Source organism: Pelodiscus sinensis, chromosome 17 (assembly GCF_052426305.1).
Source record: "Pelodiscus sinensis isolate ZL-2025 chromosome 17, ASM5242630v1, whole genome shotgun sequence".
Classification (NCBI taxonomy): Eukaryota; Metazoa; Chordata; order Testudines; family Trionychidae; genus Pelodiscus; species Pelodiscus sinensis.
The window spans coordinates 27380852-27397515 of NC_143068.1; the positions used below are offsets into that span (position 1 = coordinate 27380852).

Below are 16664 nucleotides of genomic sequence, written 5' to 3' on the forward strand. Positions count from 1 at the left end.
AGGCAATAGCATGGCGGTGAGGGGGAGGCAGCTCTGCAGAATCCAATGCTCATGGGGAAGCCAGCTTTTAAGCCGGCTCCCCCTGAGCACTGGCTCTCTCCTGCCCCTGTGATGCTGCCTCTATGGGAGGCAGCAGGGGATGGGGACCCTACATGTAGTCATCTGGATTAACTGATAAACCCAGGCTTATCAGTTAATCATTTAAATAGCTACATGCTAACATCCCTAGTAGACATGACAGTTTAAAAAGCATGCATACAAAACCACACACAAGCAATAATGGGAGCAGATTATGAGAATGCACAAATGGGTTTATGATTGGGATGACCAAAAAATAACTAGGAATCCAAAACGATTCTGACTAGGATCTGCTTGGGGAGCAATCATTGGCCCCAAAAAAGACTGAAAGGAACCCTTTAATACCATGCTGTCCAACCAGTTCTGAAGCAGCAGCCACTATAGTGGCCACTAATATAGTGAACTAACCACACTCAAGCAGCCAAATAGCCACGTGGCCAGTGTGTTGGACACCACAGGTCTAATACAACAACTTTCTATTGACTTGGTGCATTCCTCTCTACACTGCAATTATCATGTTTTCCATAGATTATTGCCTTCAACTTCAAAAAAGTATTTATACAGTTTAACTAGATGCTCAGATTTGTTTTTCATGAATAAGAGCTGTATACTGAAGCCCAATGACAACAAGCAACAATCACTGGCTTCACTACTTCCCTACCCATATCCAAGCCTGCACTGCCCTCATCCCATCAGTTTAAGTATTTCAAACAGTTTGTGTTTCCCCCAAAGCTTTCCAACGGCAAAAGTAAAGCGCACTCCGAGTACTGTCTGACCTTGTAATTCCTTCATGTTGGAAACTAGCTGTTTCCAACTTCACAGCAGTTGCCAGGACAGGCTAAATTTTCCCCAGCCAAACTGAACCACTATAGAGGCTGCTTTCAACTGAAAAAGCCATCAAAATTTAAGCAACAGATTAAATCAAAGTTTCTCCAAAAGAAGCTCCCCGCTGAAACACAACATTAAGGGGTACTGTTGTTCTGCAATTTGCTCTTTGACAGGGGATAACAAGAAATGCAATACGTTAATATCAGTGTTGAAATATGATGGCAAAATATTCTCACCACGTCTTTGAAAGAAACCTGTAAGCTCTCAGTGGCAATGCTATTCATTTAAGGACTGTCCCTTCCCTGATCATCTTTCCTCATTCCAGATCTTGTCTTCCCCACTTCATCTCTAATATTAGTTGTTAAAAGGTGACCTGCAACAGGGTTTACAAAGGAAAAAGAATTTGGACTGTGTCCTTTTTTGCTTCTTTGGTGTATAAAGGTCTAAAAGGCTGCTCCCCCAATGCCACTTGCGGCCACCTTGCCAGTAATCAGGAGAGTCCAGTCTGGCCTCCACTGGTTTTGGTGATCTCCAAGAAGGATGTTTATTGTTAGAGCTAACACAATTGTTTTATATTAATGTTATAAGCAATAGACGACTCAAAAGGCGGCTTAAAATATTTGTAGCCCAAATTTTAGTCACTGCAGTTTCGCAGGTATTGGCAAAAAACAAACAAAGAGTTTGGTTAAATTCCCTTCTCTTCTTAATTACTCAACATTCACTTTTGGATCTGATGCCACAATTTGAAGTTTCTCAGTCACTGTGGTATCTCTGTAGTTCCAAAAAGAGCTGAATTTCTCCATTTAAGAACATGAGCATGCATGCACACACATCAAAGCCAATCAATGACTTCCAGCCGTTCTTTATACATCACAGTGCAACAAGAGGACCCAATCACAATTTTCTCCCCCTTTTGCAAGTCACCTCTTAAAGGACACATGACCCTACCAGTGAATAGGAGCAGTTGCAATTATTTGCTATTTAAAAATATATGCACACAAAGAACAATGTGTAGACCAGAGTCTGTCCTCCAAGTATCATAAACCTGAACTGGGCTACAGTCAAAGGCATTATTTTGAATTTACACCAGCCCAGGGAGTTTTATGAACATTATACTGGGAATGCTTTAGATATGATAGACTTAGTCACACCCCGGAAATTGAAACAAAATTTTCTTACCAGAGCTACAACTAGTTTAGTTGAACCAGTGGTTGAAGCCATAAGAGAGGCCAGTCTCCCTAGATCTGGCCAAAAGAGGTTTTTTACTACTGTATCAATTGAGCATGCTTTTCAGCAGTTTAATTAACAGCTATAAATGCTGGAAGATACCAGAGGCATGGATAGTGTAAATTATTTTTTATTAAAAGTTCCCTAGAGCAGACAGTCAGTAAGAGTCCAAGGACAACAGCAAACCATTAATACTATTTACGGTCACAAATTTAATTGTCGTTGACAGAACTAACATTCTACCTTTTTATTTGTCATTTTCTGGTCCTTCTTGCTGTAAACCAACTTTACAATAAAACCCAGAATGCTGTCGTCTTTTGACTCGCTAGTCAAATTGAAAGAACACTAACTGAAAACCCCTCCTGAAATTACCTTAATGCGGGGAAGGGGGGGGGGGGGATTCATTGTGAAGTCTAATGAATGCTGGCATTGCTGAACAGGTTATAACTGATAAATCATGCAGGAGATGTGGGGGAGAAGGAAAGTTGGACATATTTGTTATGTACTGCTTGCTTTGTTAATCTAATCAAAAGGACACTCCAGAAGAGGAAGGCTGTAAACATGAAATTAATATTCTCTTTCATGTTTGGGTAACTAAGAAACAACATAAAGTTCTTTAAAAAGTGTAGCTAAGAATATATATAAAGCCATAACTCTGAACAGTATTCTATTCCCATCATGTGAATTGTGAGACTTTCTGTAAAATCTGGGCTAGTTCTTATAAAACAAAGGTAGTTCAAGCCAAAAAATATTTCTTGTTAGATATGAAGTCATTAAGAATATCTAGTTTTAAATGAGCAGAGCGAGCTCAAACAGAATTGAAAGACAAGACATAATCCCACCCTGCAAAATATTGAGAACAAATCTTTGCTGATATTTCTCATTTGAAACTGTCCCTTTCATAAAGAATGAAGACACCCATATCTCATCACAGACCACCCCCATTAGTCAAGGAACAGAGAAGTGATAATTTACACCAGCTGAGGATCTGCCTCAACATCTCTTTCATTAATAGTGGCTTGATGCAAGAAGTGTGTGTTATTTCAGCAGGTAATGCTTTAACAAGTATTCTGTGAAGCCACTGACAGAAGGAGTTGAGTCAATGAGATGTGAAGTACTTGCTATAATTACATATGATTGCCATTTCTACCGACAGCAACAGCGCAGCTCAGGAGGAGGTTGGAATTCAGTGGCCTACCCAACAAATAATTGAAGACACAGTTGTGCTGTTTGGCTTGCTAAAGTTAAATCAGAATGTATGTTATAAATCCCTGATAAACTGTGTGTCTACTTCAAATGTGAAGTCATGCACAGACCTGAAATTTTGCATAAAAGACTTCTCAGCTGCACAACGAGTTTATTTTGGGACATTAAAAAAGGGGACGGTCAATACTGTAGATCAATAAGTTACCTTACAGTGTCTCCCCCATTGATAAAAATAAATCTTTTAACACTGTATCAAAGCAAAAAGTCTGCAGACCCATTAGTCCATGACACAGACTTTTAATGGTTTTGGGAGATTTGCTGGGACATAATAGAAACACGATTGAGAAATACATGTTTCTGCTAATCTCTTCTCTTCCAAGACTTGCACCAAGTTTTAGCCAAAAAGCTGCCCACTTATACACCAGAACAATTAACAGATTTCAACCTCTCTAATGAAACACCAGTTTTACTCTGCATAATGAGGTTAAAAGAATGTTACCAGGAGTAAGTTTTAAAAATTTACATTTCACTAGTTTAATTTGCAGTTGATATTTCTGAGACATATGCTGTGAACTACCAGCTTGCTACATTTATGTTTCATTTTGTAACAAAGGCTACAGCATTCCTTATAAAGCTATGCTAGTTATTAGTGCCAAACACTCTAATAATGCTATCCTAAGCAACTGTGTTAAGAACCAATGATGTGGAAAACAAAAACATTTAAAAATGCTTTTAAAAAAATAATAAAAAAGAGCAGTTCAAGTGTTGCAAGCAACCCTAGCTGCTGCAAGACTGAATAGAAGATCTGTGTGGCCCTTATAAGTGCCTGCATTGTGAAGACACCTGTTAGGAAGCGATGGCACTACACTTTTAGGACTCAGAACGTGCATTATTTATCCTAAAGAAGAGAGGAGAGCATCTGCCGACAAGCAAGACAACTTGTTTTTAAAATGCCATTAAAATTGTGACTTTTGGATCACCATCCAGAACATCTGACATTAAAACACAGTGGACTACATCATGCTGTCTTGGGAACCAAAGCAAATTTAACTCCAGTGAGTGGAAGACAAACTCCAGTATGAGACCTGGTTTCAAGTTTACTAGTTTTTAAAGGTTTATTTACTGCTATATAGTGCCCGCAGTAGCATTGCTAAGGAATATATAGAACTAAATTCCATAAGCAGTTCTGCTCTTCTTAAAAAAAACCAGCCAACCAAAAAAAAAAAAAAAAAAAAAAAAAACCTACACTTGCAAGACATTCAGCTAAGCAGAGTCATGTACAAACTTATTCTTTTAAATAACTATGAAGTACCTTACAATTTTCAGTCAATGGGATACCTATAAGGCCTTGAGAATCTTGGAGTTGTTCCATATTCTTAAAGTTAAGATTAAGCTAGGTAAGTGTTAACACCTACATATTTACAAATGAAGAAACAGAGGCAGAGAGATGAAGTTACTTGCAAAGGTCACTTTCTACTCCTGGCTTTGCTAGTGATTTAGCAAGCAGGAGTCCTGAGTGTTAGTCTACTCCTCTTAACCAGCCACAATTATTCCCCAGTGTAGTTTAGACTAGATTATATTTAATTTGAACATGCTTGTTATTCACAAGACTAGAAGAGATTTAAGAAAAAAAAAAGATAAAGTATGTTGTTTTTCTTTAAAAAAAAAAGTTAAATTTACCTTTCTGTTGAGTGACATTTTTCAGATTAAATGAAATGTGCATTTCATGGAAGATGGAAGAACACATGAAGAAGCCTTTGAATTTCCATCATTCACAAAGCATTTGCTCAGCTCCAATGCCATTTAATTTAAATTTCCCTTTTCCATGCCTCACCCTTCTTCAAGTGCTCCCGCCACAACACAAAGCTGCCTTGAAGATGTCATATTAATGCTCATGACAGCACTACAAAACTGCCAATTTCTGATAAGATGCTTGCTTTTCCACACTTTTGACATTTTAAAAGTTAGCTATTAAAAAGAAGCATCTCTCACTCAAGCACGTTCAGCTTCCACAAAGTCAGACAATCAAAATTTGTTGGAGAACAGTTAATATTTCACTGATTAATCTAATGATGTTGGACTTAAATCCCATCTTAAGGTATTTAGTTAAATCAACAAAAGGGGAAATTCAGAGGGAGTACATCTTATTAACAATTGTTATGCAAAACCTCCATTAAATTTTAATAAACGTTTTGAACACAGAATAAGAGGCAGGCTTTATACTGCAAAAATAAAATACTGTGTCCTGAACATCTTAGAAGTTCCACATCCAGTTTGTTCCTTTTACAAAATGTATGTTCTACCAACACAACAGGAGACTTGAAAGTCAAGATGTGTTGCTTCTAGCCCATTAGCAATAAGAGGTTCTTCAACTGGAACTTTGTTAACAATGTTGCTGTTGAATTTAAAGCCAGAAATGAATCCAGCTAGTGCTCACATACTTAGACTGTCTCTATAGGCTAATAAGTCTAAAAAACAACTACATATACCTTTGTGCTCAAATAGAGAGATATGATTCAGAGTACACAGCTTTTGAGAAAGAAGGTGCCATTTTCATAAAGTGATCATAAATGTACTGTAAGATATTTCAAAAACTAGAAATGAATTATCTTTACACTGCATTCAGATCTTGAGAATGATGTTTAGCTCTTTTATAGCACTACTCATCTTTAGATCTCAAAGCATTTTACAAAGAAGGACATGATTATCCCATTTATAGATAACCTATGCACTTCAGGTTGGTGTTTTAAACAGCACACCATGTACACAACTGTCAGATTAAAATGATATACAGACAGGAATCACTTCACTTGCTTCTAGGATCAAAGATGGCTAATTCTTCAGTGGCACAGTAACAACAGAAGACACTTTGGGTGATGAAAAAAATACCATATCCTAATTAACAGGCAGAAGTTGGGTAGTTACACAAAATGCAATTACTAGTGTTAGGATTTGTCCGGGATACACTTGTTAGGGGCATGGATATTTAGGGGCCTGAAATGGTCAGCACTTCCATTTTACACTTCACCTCAATTTTAGAACCCCTTGATGCTATCATTATTCAGCTTCATTAGTTTAGCCCCTACCAAAAGACAGTGACAAAAATAGAACCACCAATTTCTGGGACATAGGTATCTCCCTTACTAGAGGATCCACATCCACCTTGCTTAGGTTGTGCCGTCTGAATTGATTATATTACAATAATATAGGCATATAGTATAGTTTCCTGTCCTAATAAAAAATATTAGAAGTGTGTAGCTACTGTACTACTGACAATTGCCATAGAATAACAAAGAGTTCTTTGTCCCAACTGTATCTCTGCTTAATGCTGATATATTATGTGGATTGAGTAGTCAATGTAGGCATTGACATTTTCTGAGCTAAATACTTCCTTAGAATCTTAAGTGTAAACAGTTGGGGCCCTAAGCTTCTATTCAAGCCCTGCCTCCTTACAACAGTATTAGATGGCTCCATACAAGCTCATTAAAGGACAAATCAATTTTAAAGTGTTCAGAATAATGTATATCTGATTCTTGCAACCAACTAGGATCCAGACAAAAAGGATATACACCCTAGACTCCCATAGTCATGCCTAAAATTAAAACTGCTCTATTGAAGAACACCACATAACAATGGCTGACAGAAGTGAGAGGTCCTACTGATCAGTGGAAGCAAGAATGAAAGGACCTTTTAGTGAAGAGAGACATCTGGGTCCCAAAGTAGGTTCAGCTTTGGTAGCAAGGTCAGAAAGGACATGAACTATCAACAGCACTACTCCTTTAAAAAGACTAGCAAATGAAGCACTGAGCAAAGAAGAGGACTTTGCCTTTCTGTTGCCTAAGACAAACGACAATGATGATAGTCAAAGGAAAACTTGGAATCAAGATGGGGAGGAAGAGTTCTATGACACCTTCATGTGACTGATGAATTTCAGGCACATCTGATTCTCCAGATATTGCTTGAGATGTGTGTACTAGAATCCCATCAGCAGTTGTGAAAAGACAAGAAAAACCCACAAAGTCAAAGAGGTATTAAATGTCTATTTTCCTAAACCACTCCTTATTGGGAACAATAAAAACAATGTACAGCTAGCCTTAATATCTGGGGGGGAAAACCCTGTTAAGACTGTCCACTGGAAGTAGGACTGGAGGAGTCAATTATTCCACATCTAAAATCAGCAAGTTTTTTTCCCACTAGCAAAACTAACCTTTAAGCAAATATTTCCAGCACAAAGAGGTTACAAATATTTATAGACAAATTTATACTGAATTCTAAAAATGCTTATTGCAGTTCCAGGGAAAGAAGGCTCTTCCCTTCCCCCTTTAAATAATGATTTACTTAGCATTATTTTGTAGGGGAAAGAATGTTTATAAATAGTATATTTGTACATATACACACACTACCGTTACACAAATGTACATTCATATATATTATCTATAAAATACATTGATATGCACAAGTACCAATGATGTGCATACACAAATATAACATGTAAATATTCACAAATATTTTATAGCATTTAGACAAGTAAATAGGCATCAAACATATTGTCCAGAACGCTACTGCAATGATTACAAACATCAAGATTGTAGTATTCTAAAAACAGTATTTGCAATGGGACTGGGAGGCAAGATGAAACCACATTTATAAATAAGTGGAGTGAACTCAAAACACTTTTACATATTTCAAGCCAGGTAACAAGCACATCATCCTCCCCCAGCCTTCCACCCCCATTGCTTAGGGGACAGAGTTCTTCACATAAAGCCAGTGGCTTGACAGTGACATATGCATGCAGAAGCAAGCTGTAAACTACCCCTCCCCCCACCTTTAAGTATACCACCCACCAGCTCTGGAAAAAAATGAAACCAATATGCCATCTAACAGTATGTAAAAATTAGTAATCATCCTCTTCCTAAAATGCAATCACCTACAGGGCTCCTACAACCTATTCCCCAAAAATGAACAGCCAACTTGCAAACTTTCTGAAGTGATGCTGTCTACTGTTCTGGAATTGCTTACACTGCTTTTTAAAAAAAAAAATGTTAAAAAAACCACAATTAAAATTCTCTACCTAACAAGGTAAAGTTAAATCAATTAAACAGCACAGAAAGAAATAAGATTGATTTTAAAATGGATGCAGCAGAATCTTTTAAAGAGCAACATGTTGCAACCACCTTTCATTTTAGAGGATGAGAGGGATTGACTGAAAGAAATAAAACTGAGCAGGAGAGGGTTGAATAAAAGCAGCTTGGTGATTTATTAAACCTAAAAAAAAACCAAAAAAAAAAAAACTTTGCCTTCCCCCTCTCTGGGAGGGTATGGGGGTCGGGAAGTGGCGATTTCTCCCGTGTTTCTCGGAAGGAGGCTCTTGCTCAGCAGTCAGGGGAGGAGGAGAAGGAGAGAAAGAGACACACACAGAAGAGAGAGGAGAGAGAAAAAGAAAATGGCGCAGAGACTAAGTCCCGACCGTCGATAAGGCGACTTTCTAGGGAGGAATCGGGGCCCAAAGGGGACTCCAGGGACCCCGGAGGGGTCGGATCTGGGGCCTGCGTTGCCCCCACTAGGGGAAGAGGGGGTCAGGTAGGACCTAAGCCCCTCGGAAGCGGGAGCATTTAGCAGCTCGATGGGAACAATGGGGCCGGTGAGCGAGGAGACGGGACTTAGTCTCTGGGACGCCATGTCTGTCCTTTACCATCCTCAGGAACACAGAAGGGGGGAGCGAAAGCGGAGGCAAAGTGGGGTAAATCGCCCCCAAAAGACGGGGGTGGGGGGCACACACTCACCGTTCGCTCGGAAATCCGCCTCGATCTGTAAGGACAAGGGGAAGCGAGTAAAAAAAACCACACACACACACACACCAGAATACGGATATTTTCAAAACCAGCAGGAGCCCGATCCAGGGACAGTTTTAGGCGAAGGAGGAGGAAATCGACTCAGCAGCCCCCGATTGGTATCGAGACGCGTATCCCCCATCCCAAGGGCAGGGGGCGAAATTCAGACTCCCTAGCGCCCCAAAGTTTCAACCTTCCCCCCACCTATTTCGAGACCCCCCCCCTCATGCTTCTGCACCCATTCTCCGGGTCTCCCTTCAACCCGACACCCTCCCCCCCCCACGTAAAGGGGGAAGCTTCCCACCCTCTCTGGAGCGCGCTTTTAAAGGGAAGACAGGGTAAAAAAATTCCCTTCCCCCACTATGTGGCTTGGGTGGGATTTTTCATGGGGGGGCGGGGGAGTTACAGACCCTTTATAGGGAAATCGCCAATCACAGAGAGGCCGGAGGTGCCCCAGGGCAGGGATCAAGGCATCCCACCCTGAGTGTCCGAGGGCAAATGGGGAGGGGGAACCAAGGGGAGAAGGGATCCAGAGCTCTCGGTGGGGGAGGGGTTCTCCCACTAAGGTGATACGGAGGACGGGGCACCCCGTGGCCCCACAGGATACAAGGGGGATCCGGGGCATCTCCAACTGCCTGAGGGATTATTGGGGGGCTGGAGGGCCCCAAATGTCTGGGGCATAGGGGGGCGCACGGGTCCCTCACCTGGGAGTCGTTGTGCAGCTGGTCCCCGCTCATGCCGGCTGGTGGGGAGGCCTACACAGGAGCAGAGGCGCCTGGGAGCAGCGGAGTCTGTGGCCGAAGGGAGATTGCAACCCCCTCACTCAGCTCGGCAGCCAGTTGTGTAACAGACTAAGTCCTCATTTCCCCTCACTGCGCAGGCGCCGCTGCTTTTAACCCAGAGGAGGGGCTGGGACAGGGAGGTGGAACAGAGGAGTGAATTCCAGTATTTGCATTGCTCGACCACGCCTCCTCCGCCCTGCTCTCAGAACTCTAGGTTAGATTTGTATGGAGAGCCACGCCCCTTTTCCCCCCCTCTCTGCCATTTACGAAAAACGCCGGTTAGCTATTTGCGTACTCTGCTCTTTTCCCTCCTTTCAGAACGCCGGGAAATTTACATATCCGGTCCCGCCCCATTAGTCAAGAAGTCCCTCTTTGATTTGCATATCCGACCACGCCTCCTCGGAGGGAATGCTCCGGACCTCCCACGGCGGATAGGATGAAAGCCTGTCCCAAGGTGCACGTAACGCTCATGCGCAAAAACGCTCCTGCAGGGAGGCTTTATTTGCATCTGAAGCCCCGCCCCTTTCTTTGCAAGCATCACCAATTGCTGACTGTCAGCTACAACTAAAGGGTTGCACTAGAAGGGCAGAGGAGCAAGGTATCAAAGCTGGAGAGCAGCCACAGCTTTATTTTCTGACCTGCTTCCTATACAGCTCTCCTCAGCTGCCTCTGACCCCCAGTACACAGAACAGAGATCAAACAGCTGTTGGAGAGATGCTGGGTGCTCCCAGTACATGGATGCACATCTGCTGGGAGATCAGGATGGACAATATATTAGAGCCCTTCAAGCAGGCTGAGACAATAGCAAGAAGTGGATGAGAGTATATAGGGTTGCATCCCCTAAGGAAGCCCAGGGAATCTCCCATCCCACAACTTTCCCTCCCAATGTGCCTATTCCCTGGCACAGGAAGGGTTCAAGTGTAATTTTAATTGCTCATTTCCAAAGTCATAGTTTATAAATTAGATTGTAAACTCTCTGGGACAGGGACTGTGACTAATTGAGTGTTTGTATCACACGTAGCCCACCACTTCAGCTGTTTGTCTTTGCTTGCTGCTGTGTTATGCTTTATTTAAGATTGTTCGTTATAACAAGACGAACACAGGGTGTTATAATGAACACCCTGTTCTGGCAGAAGAATTGTTTCAAGTTCTCCTGGTGATACCCACGATCGGGACACTGGCACTTGCTTGATTATGTCATTGTCCAGTCTCAGGACCATATTGATGTATGCATTATTTGTGCTATGATCGATGCTGGTGACTGCTGGACCAACCACCAACTAATACATTCTGTGATGTCGCTCAAACTAGCACCAAGGTATGTTCTCACACAAACACCCTCCCCCTCAAAATCAGAGGGGGGGTTAGGGTTAGTCAAGTTGGTTAGTTACAGCCAACTTAGTCTGTAACTCAAAAAACATAAAAAACAACGAATAGTCTAGTAGCAACTTAAAGACTAACCAAACATGTAGATGGTATCATGAGCTTTCGTGGGCAAAACTCATGTTGTCTTGTTAGTCTTTAAAGTGACTAGACTATTCGTTGTTTTTTAAGTTTAAAAAACAAAACAAAAAACCACCACTGCAAGAAGATCAACACAAAGGTTTTAAAGGAGCCTGAGACAAGGCTTATCTTCTAGCAAAGCCTTAGCAAAAAGTATTGTGTTCTATCTATTGTATGAAATAGAACACAATACTCAAGTTCTATCCAATCTAGATTTAAAAAACCACAGATCCAGATCTTTGACCTGCTTCCATAGTGCAAAAAAGCATGTGAGACAATACATATGTATAAAACTGCCTCCTTTCCTGATTATACTGTAAGTCTCAGAACTTTTGGGCTACGTCTAGACTGGCATGATTTTCCGCAAATGCTTTTAATGGAAAAGTTTTTCCATTAAAAGCATTTGCAGAAAAGAGCGTCTAGATCGGCACGGACGCTTTTCCACAAAAGCACTTTTTGTGGAAAAGCGTCTGTGCCAATCTAGATGTGGTTTTGCACAAGAAAACCCTGATCACCATTTTCGCCATCGGGGCTTTTTTGCGCAAAACAATACCGCGTTGTCTACACTGGCCCTCTTGTGCAAAAGCATTTGCGCAAGAGGGCTTTTGCCTGAACGGGAGCAGCATAGCATTTCCTCAAGAACACTGACAATCTTACATGAGATCGTCAGTGTTCTTGCGGAAACTCAAGCGGCCAGTGTAGATAGCTGGCAAGTTTTTCCGCAAAAGCACTTGTTTTTGCGGAAAAACTTGCCAGTCTAGACTCAGCCTTGGTGTATTTTCTTAAAGCCTGGGCTACTAGAATCAAAAGACTGCTTGAGAATCTCAATTTTGTTTTAAAAGAAAAAGTAAGGCTCCAACCCTCGTGGTTGTAGTGAAAAGCTTGTAAGGGAGAAGTAAGTGCATCTTAAAAGCACAGAAACCAGATGCCAAAGAGAAATAACCCAGCATTTCTTGTTTAAAAATTAAATCTTATAATTTTGAGGGGGCTGGGAGAGTCTGACCCATGATTTTTTGAATGCTTGGATTTGTCAAAGCTGCAAGTACCTATTGCCAACGTCCATTAAAATAATGCTTAGAGATCCCTAACAGGGTTTCCTGGATTCCATATCAGAGCTAGTCTTGTGAGCTTGTCACCAGAAGAAAAGAGTTGGACAAAAGATGAACAATCACATACATAACTGCCATCATTCATTATTAGAATAACCTGCTCAGAAATATCCATACCTATTATGCTTTGAAACTAAATGAGCACAGTGCTTTCAAAAGCACTGCTTGTTTTCCGCCTTGATAAATCACTGCAATAATTCACAGTTTACATGTAGGGGCAGAAGCAAAATACAGCAGAACTAGCAGATGTCATTGTGAGTTGGAACTTCCAAAGGCTAGTTTTAATTACTGAGTTGCACCTGGGAAGGGAGAGGTTTGGAGCAATCATGGGTAATTACTAGTTAGGGAATAATAGCTGATATTGGCTTGCTTTATTACACGAAAGCTTGCATTTGCTGTCATAGTTGCCATTATTATTGGAGTCAAGAGTCTATATGGAAAGAAAGAGGATACATAGGAAAGGAATGAAACCAAACATTTTTAAATCATATTATGAGGGGAAAATTATATCTTCAGCTATTTGTCATGAATCTCTTCAAATGCATTGCACATTGTGAAATACATTCAGTAGTTTGGTAATGAACTGGGTGGTGCGTGTGTATTAACACTGCCTTCTACTGGTTAAAATCCAAACTCTTCAGAGTCACAAGCTCTTTACTGCTAACCTATAAAAATGATTCTCCCTAACATGAGCTGACACAGCCACTCTTCCTAACTCCATCTCCTAGTGCAGAGCCTCATATTTGGAAACTACACCATAGGTCCTGCTATCTATCAGCAGTAGTACAGTACTGGGCATTATGAAATAGGCACTTCAGGGATCCCAGAATGCTCTGGAAAAACTGCTCTTGCATGGTATGTATGTGGTGCAACAAGATGGCTCCATTACGATGCTGAAATGTTACAAATACAAGGAAACCATTTCATTGAATCAGTGTCCCTAGAATGGTTCCCTCGCTTTATGGCTGAAATTGAGTTAGTCAGTTTCACTTCATTTTTTCCCCCCTAGTCAATTTCACATTCTGTTTCTCATGCAGTAACACCTATTGCTGTGACATTCACAACACTGCAGGGAAATGTTTATCTAAAGATTCTTTTTACATTAGGTTTTATATGAATTTTTTTATCAATCCCTAAGCCTAAATTTGGTACCTCTATTTAAGGACAGTGTCCCTTCCAAGTACAATGACTAATATTTCCCCCTTAGGTGAAAAATGCTGTGGAAGGGCATAATATCCCTATTTTGAACCTAGGAGAACTAAATCAGAGAAACTAATGGTCCCAGAACCATTGGGACCTGACCAGTCCTGAATGAGAGGATTTCCTGGACTAAGGGGGGGGGGGGTTCCTGCCACTGGCTCCCAAGCCTATTGCCTGCTGCTGGCAGGCTGTCCCAGCAGGCACCCTGCCTCATCCCCCCTCTCCCAACCTGGTTGGGTTGCTCACCCAGCTACTGCTGGCTCCCTGGAAGGCACAGGGTCTGGCTCCTGGTCCCTGCCCCTTGTTCCAGGAGGCTGCTGCGGGGCTCTGACTTCAACCTCATGCTCCCAGGAGCGTGCTGTGGTGCCCCAGCTACATGCTCTAAGGGGCTGCCAAGAGACTCCACTCTGCATTGCTGCGGGACTTGGGCCCTAACCCCACACTGCCACGGACTGCTGGAAGCTGCCACAGGGCTCTGAACTCAGTCCTGCGCTGTCCCCAGCCGGGCTGGCACTCCTGTCCTGAGGCTTCTGGGCTCTCTGGTTCATAAACATCTGCTGGACCACAGATGTTGCCAGACCAGAGAGTGCCAGTTTTTGGAGGTAAAACCTGTACATCTGAGTGCCTCTATTTTGAAGTGCACAACGTGAGAAACCTTGGGCCTAATTTTCAAGAGTGCTGTAAACGCCAAACTCCAGCTGAAGTCCAGGAGGATTGTGGGTGCTCAGCATTCTGAAAAGTAGGTCCAGGTGTCTCAATCTGGGCACTTCCCTGCAAAAAAGAAAAAAAAGAAAAAAAACCTCAAATAAGAGAGCACTTTCAAAAACGTGGCTTTAAATAACTTGGTCAAGGTCACACAGCAAGTCAGAACTGAAAATAGAACCTAGGTTTATGCTGGGATTTTAGCTACTGGTGCAGCTGCATCAGTACAAAGCCTTTAACAGATAAACTTTCCAACTAAGGTCATTTGCCCCAGTTTGAAAATAGAAGATGCTAATCCATGCAAATGGCAGTTTATAGCAGTCTTGTCTGCCTGCTCTAGGTGACTACAGCAGTAGTTGACTACCATTGGGCGACACAGGTCTTCTTTACACTGGGGATTTGGCCCAGCTTCCAGACCTATGCTTTGTCCACAGAACAGCTTTTCCTGTTAGCCCTGTGCAAGGCCGGCTTTAGGCCGATTCCCCCGATTCCCCCAAATCGGGTCCCGCCTCCGCGAATTGGGTCCCACACTTCCTAAAGCCGGCCCTGGCTCTTTGGAGCCTCCTCACATCAGACAGACAACATCTGCAATTTGATAGGCTGGTTTACCCACAGGTTTTCCCATAGTCAACTGTGACCACGAGCCTCCTTCCAAAATAGTTACAGGCTGTTTCTTATAGTTTGTCATCGTGTTGTGACATCTTGAGGTCAGCATGCCAAATCTGTGTAAGCCTTGAGAAACGGGATGGAGTTCAGACTCATACTGAAGACCTCCTTCAAGTTGTGGCTTTGAAATATGTCCAGGTTGGCCTGTAGGTCAATCCATCCAATAAGGAGGGAGTTAACCTGAAGGGAACAGTCCTTCACTGGCCAGGGTTCTGTGAATTGATTGAATATAGTGGTATTCACATTTCAAGTGGCTACAGAGCTCTATTCCTGCAGCCCTTAATCAGGAAGTGCCTCTTGACCCATTTAACAGTTACATTGACTTCAGTGGGATCACACAATAAGTAAAGACTGCTCTGGGAAGTCAGGTGTTCAGTGGAAGACTGGTCCAGTTATTAGGGCAGAAGTTGGAGTGTCCTTGTGCTAAATCAATGTCTTTGCTTTGCCAGAGACTTCAAGTTGTGCAAGTTACTCAGGTCTTGTCACTTTAAATATGCTAGTATAACAAAAAACAAACAAAAAACCTCCACACTACCTACTTTAGACACAGTCTGGAATAAAAGTGTTTATATCAGTATAACTTAAGATACATCGGCATATGCACTTTTACGCTGCATAACTGCATCTACAATAGGCAGAAAAAAAATCCCAACACCCGCAACAGTTGCAGCTCAGTCTGTAAAACGTCTGGACAAGGTTTGAGACACAATGCAGCAATTCCTCATTTAGCACTCCTCTACCTCTCATGTCTGTTGTGAATATAAACCATTACAAGTTTTTGTAGTGCTCAGATAGTAGCTGAGGAGGGCGAGGCAAGAACCAGAGAGAGCGTCAGACCCATTGTCAGGTTTAAAACCCTGGGTCTGATTCCTGACTCCAGTTTTACACCTGATGTAACTCACCCTGATCACATGATGTACACGCTGGTCATCAGTGTTCCCTGTAAGCTGAGCACTTGGGTGGCTGCACAGAAGAGACTCAGGTGCTGCCCAGCTGATTGGCAGAGTGCCCACAGCATCCATAGCCGGCAGCATGTGTTTTTACTGGGGGTGCTGTCAAGGCTGTTCCCCATTCTGGCACTTTGAGTGCAGAAGGTGGGAGACCCCATTCATCACAAGTGCAAATCTGCACATGCCTCAGTGCACATATCAACATTTATTCCACCCATGGATGGAAAAAAAATAGAGGGAATCCTGTCGGTCACTGTCAGAGTCCTAGGAAATGCTGTTACTTATGAAGTGTGTGTGGCTGGAGAGCCACTGGCATTAACAGAATGTTCCTATCTGTCTTCTGGGATGAAATGGGCATCAGGGTAAATTAATGTAAAGGCCTGTTTACTGGGTTGCCACCATTAATTCTGCAGGAGAGACTTGTCAATAGAGTCACAATGTTTGCATTGTCCCACAGTGGCCTCGTGACTTAATGGGCCACAATTAAGTTGATACTATGGCCCTTAATAATGCACCCTTGGGGCAAAGGAGCTAATTGGTCCACTGATACCACTGGTAAGGAGCAAGTCGTAGGTGCCACAA

At 42.2% G+C, this 16664-nt stretch overlaps 1 protein-coding gene across 1 annotated transcript in view; it reads right to left on the reverse strand.

Annotated features, from left to right (window-relative positions):
• Nucleotides 1-10051, reverse strand: part of TOP1 (DNA topoisomerase I) — a 92160-nt gene extending 82109 nt beyond the window's left edge. The window contains exons 1-2 of the mRNA XM_006121884.5: nt 9875-10051; nt 9123-9147 (exon numbers count right to left, since the gene is read on the reverse strand). Coding sequence (XP_006121946.1) covers nt 9123-9147; nt 9875-9907 — 58 coding nt within the window. The 5' untranslated portion in view covers nt 9908-10051. The remainder of the gene's footprint in view (nt 1-9122; nt 9148-9874) is intronic.
• Nucleotides 10052-16664: the final 6613 nt, after the last annotated feature.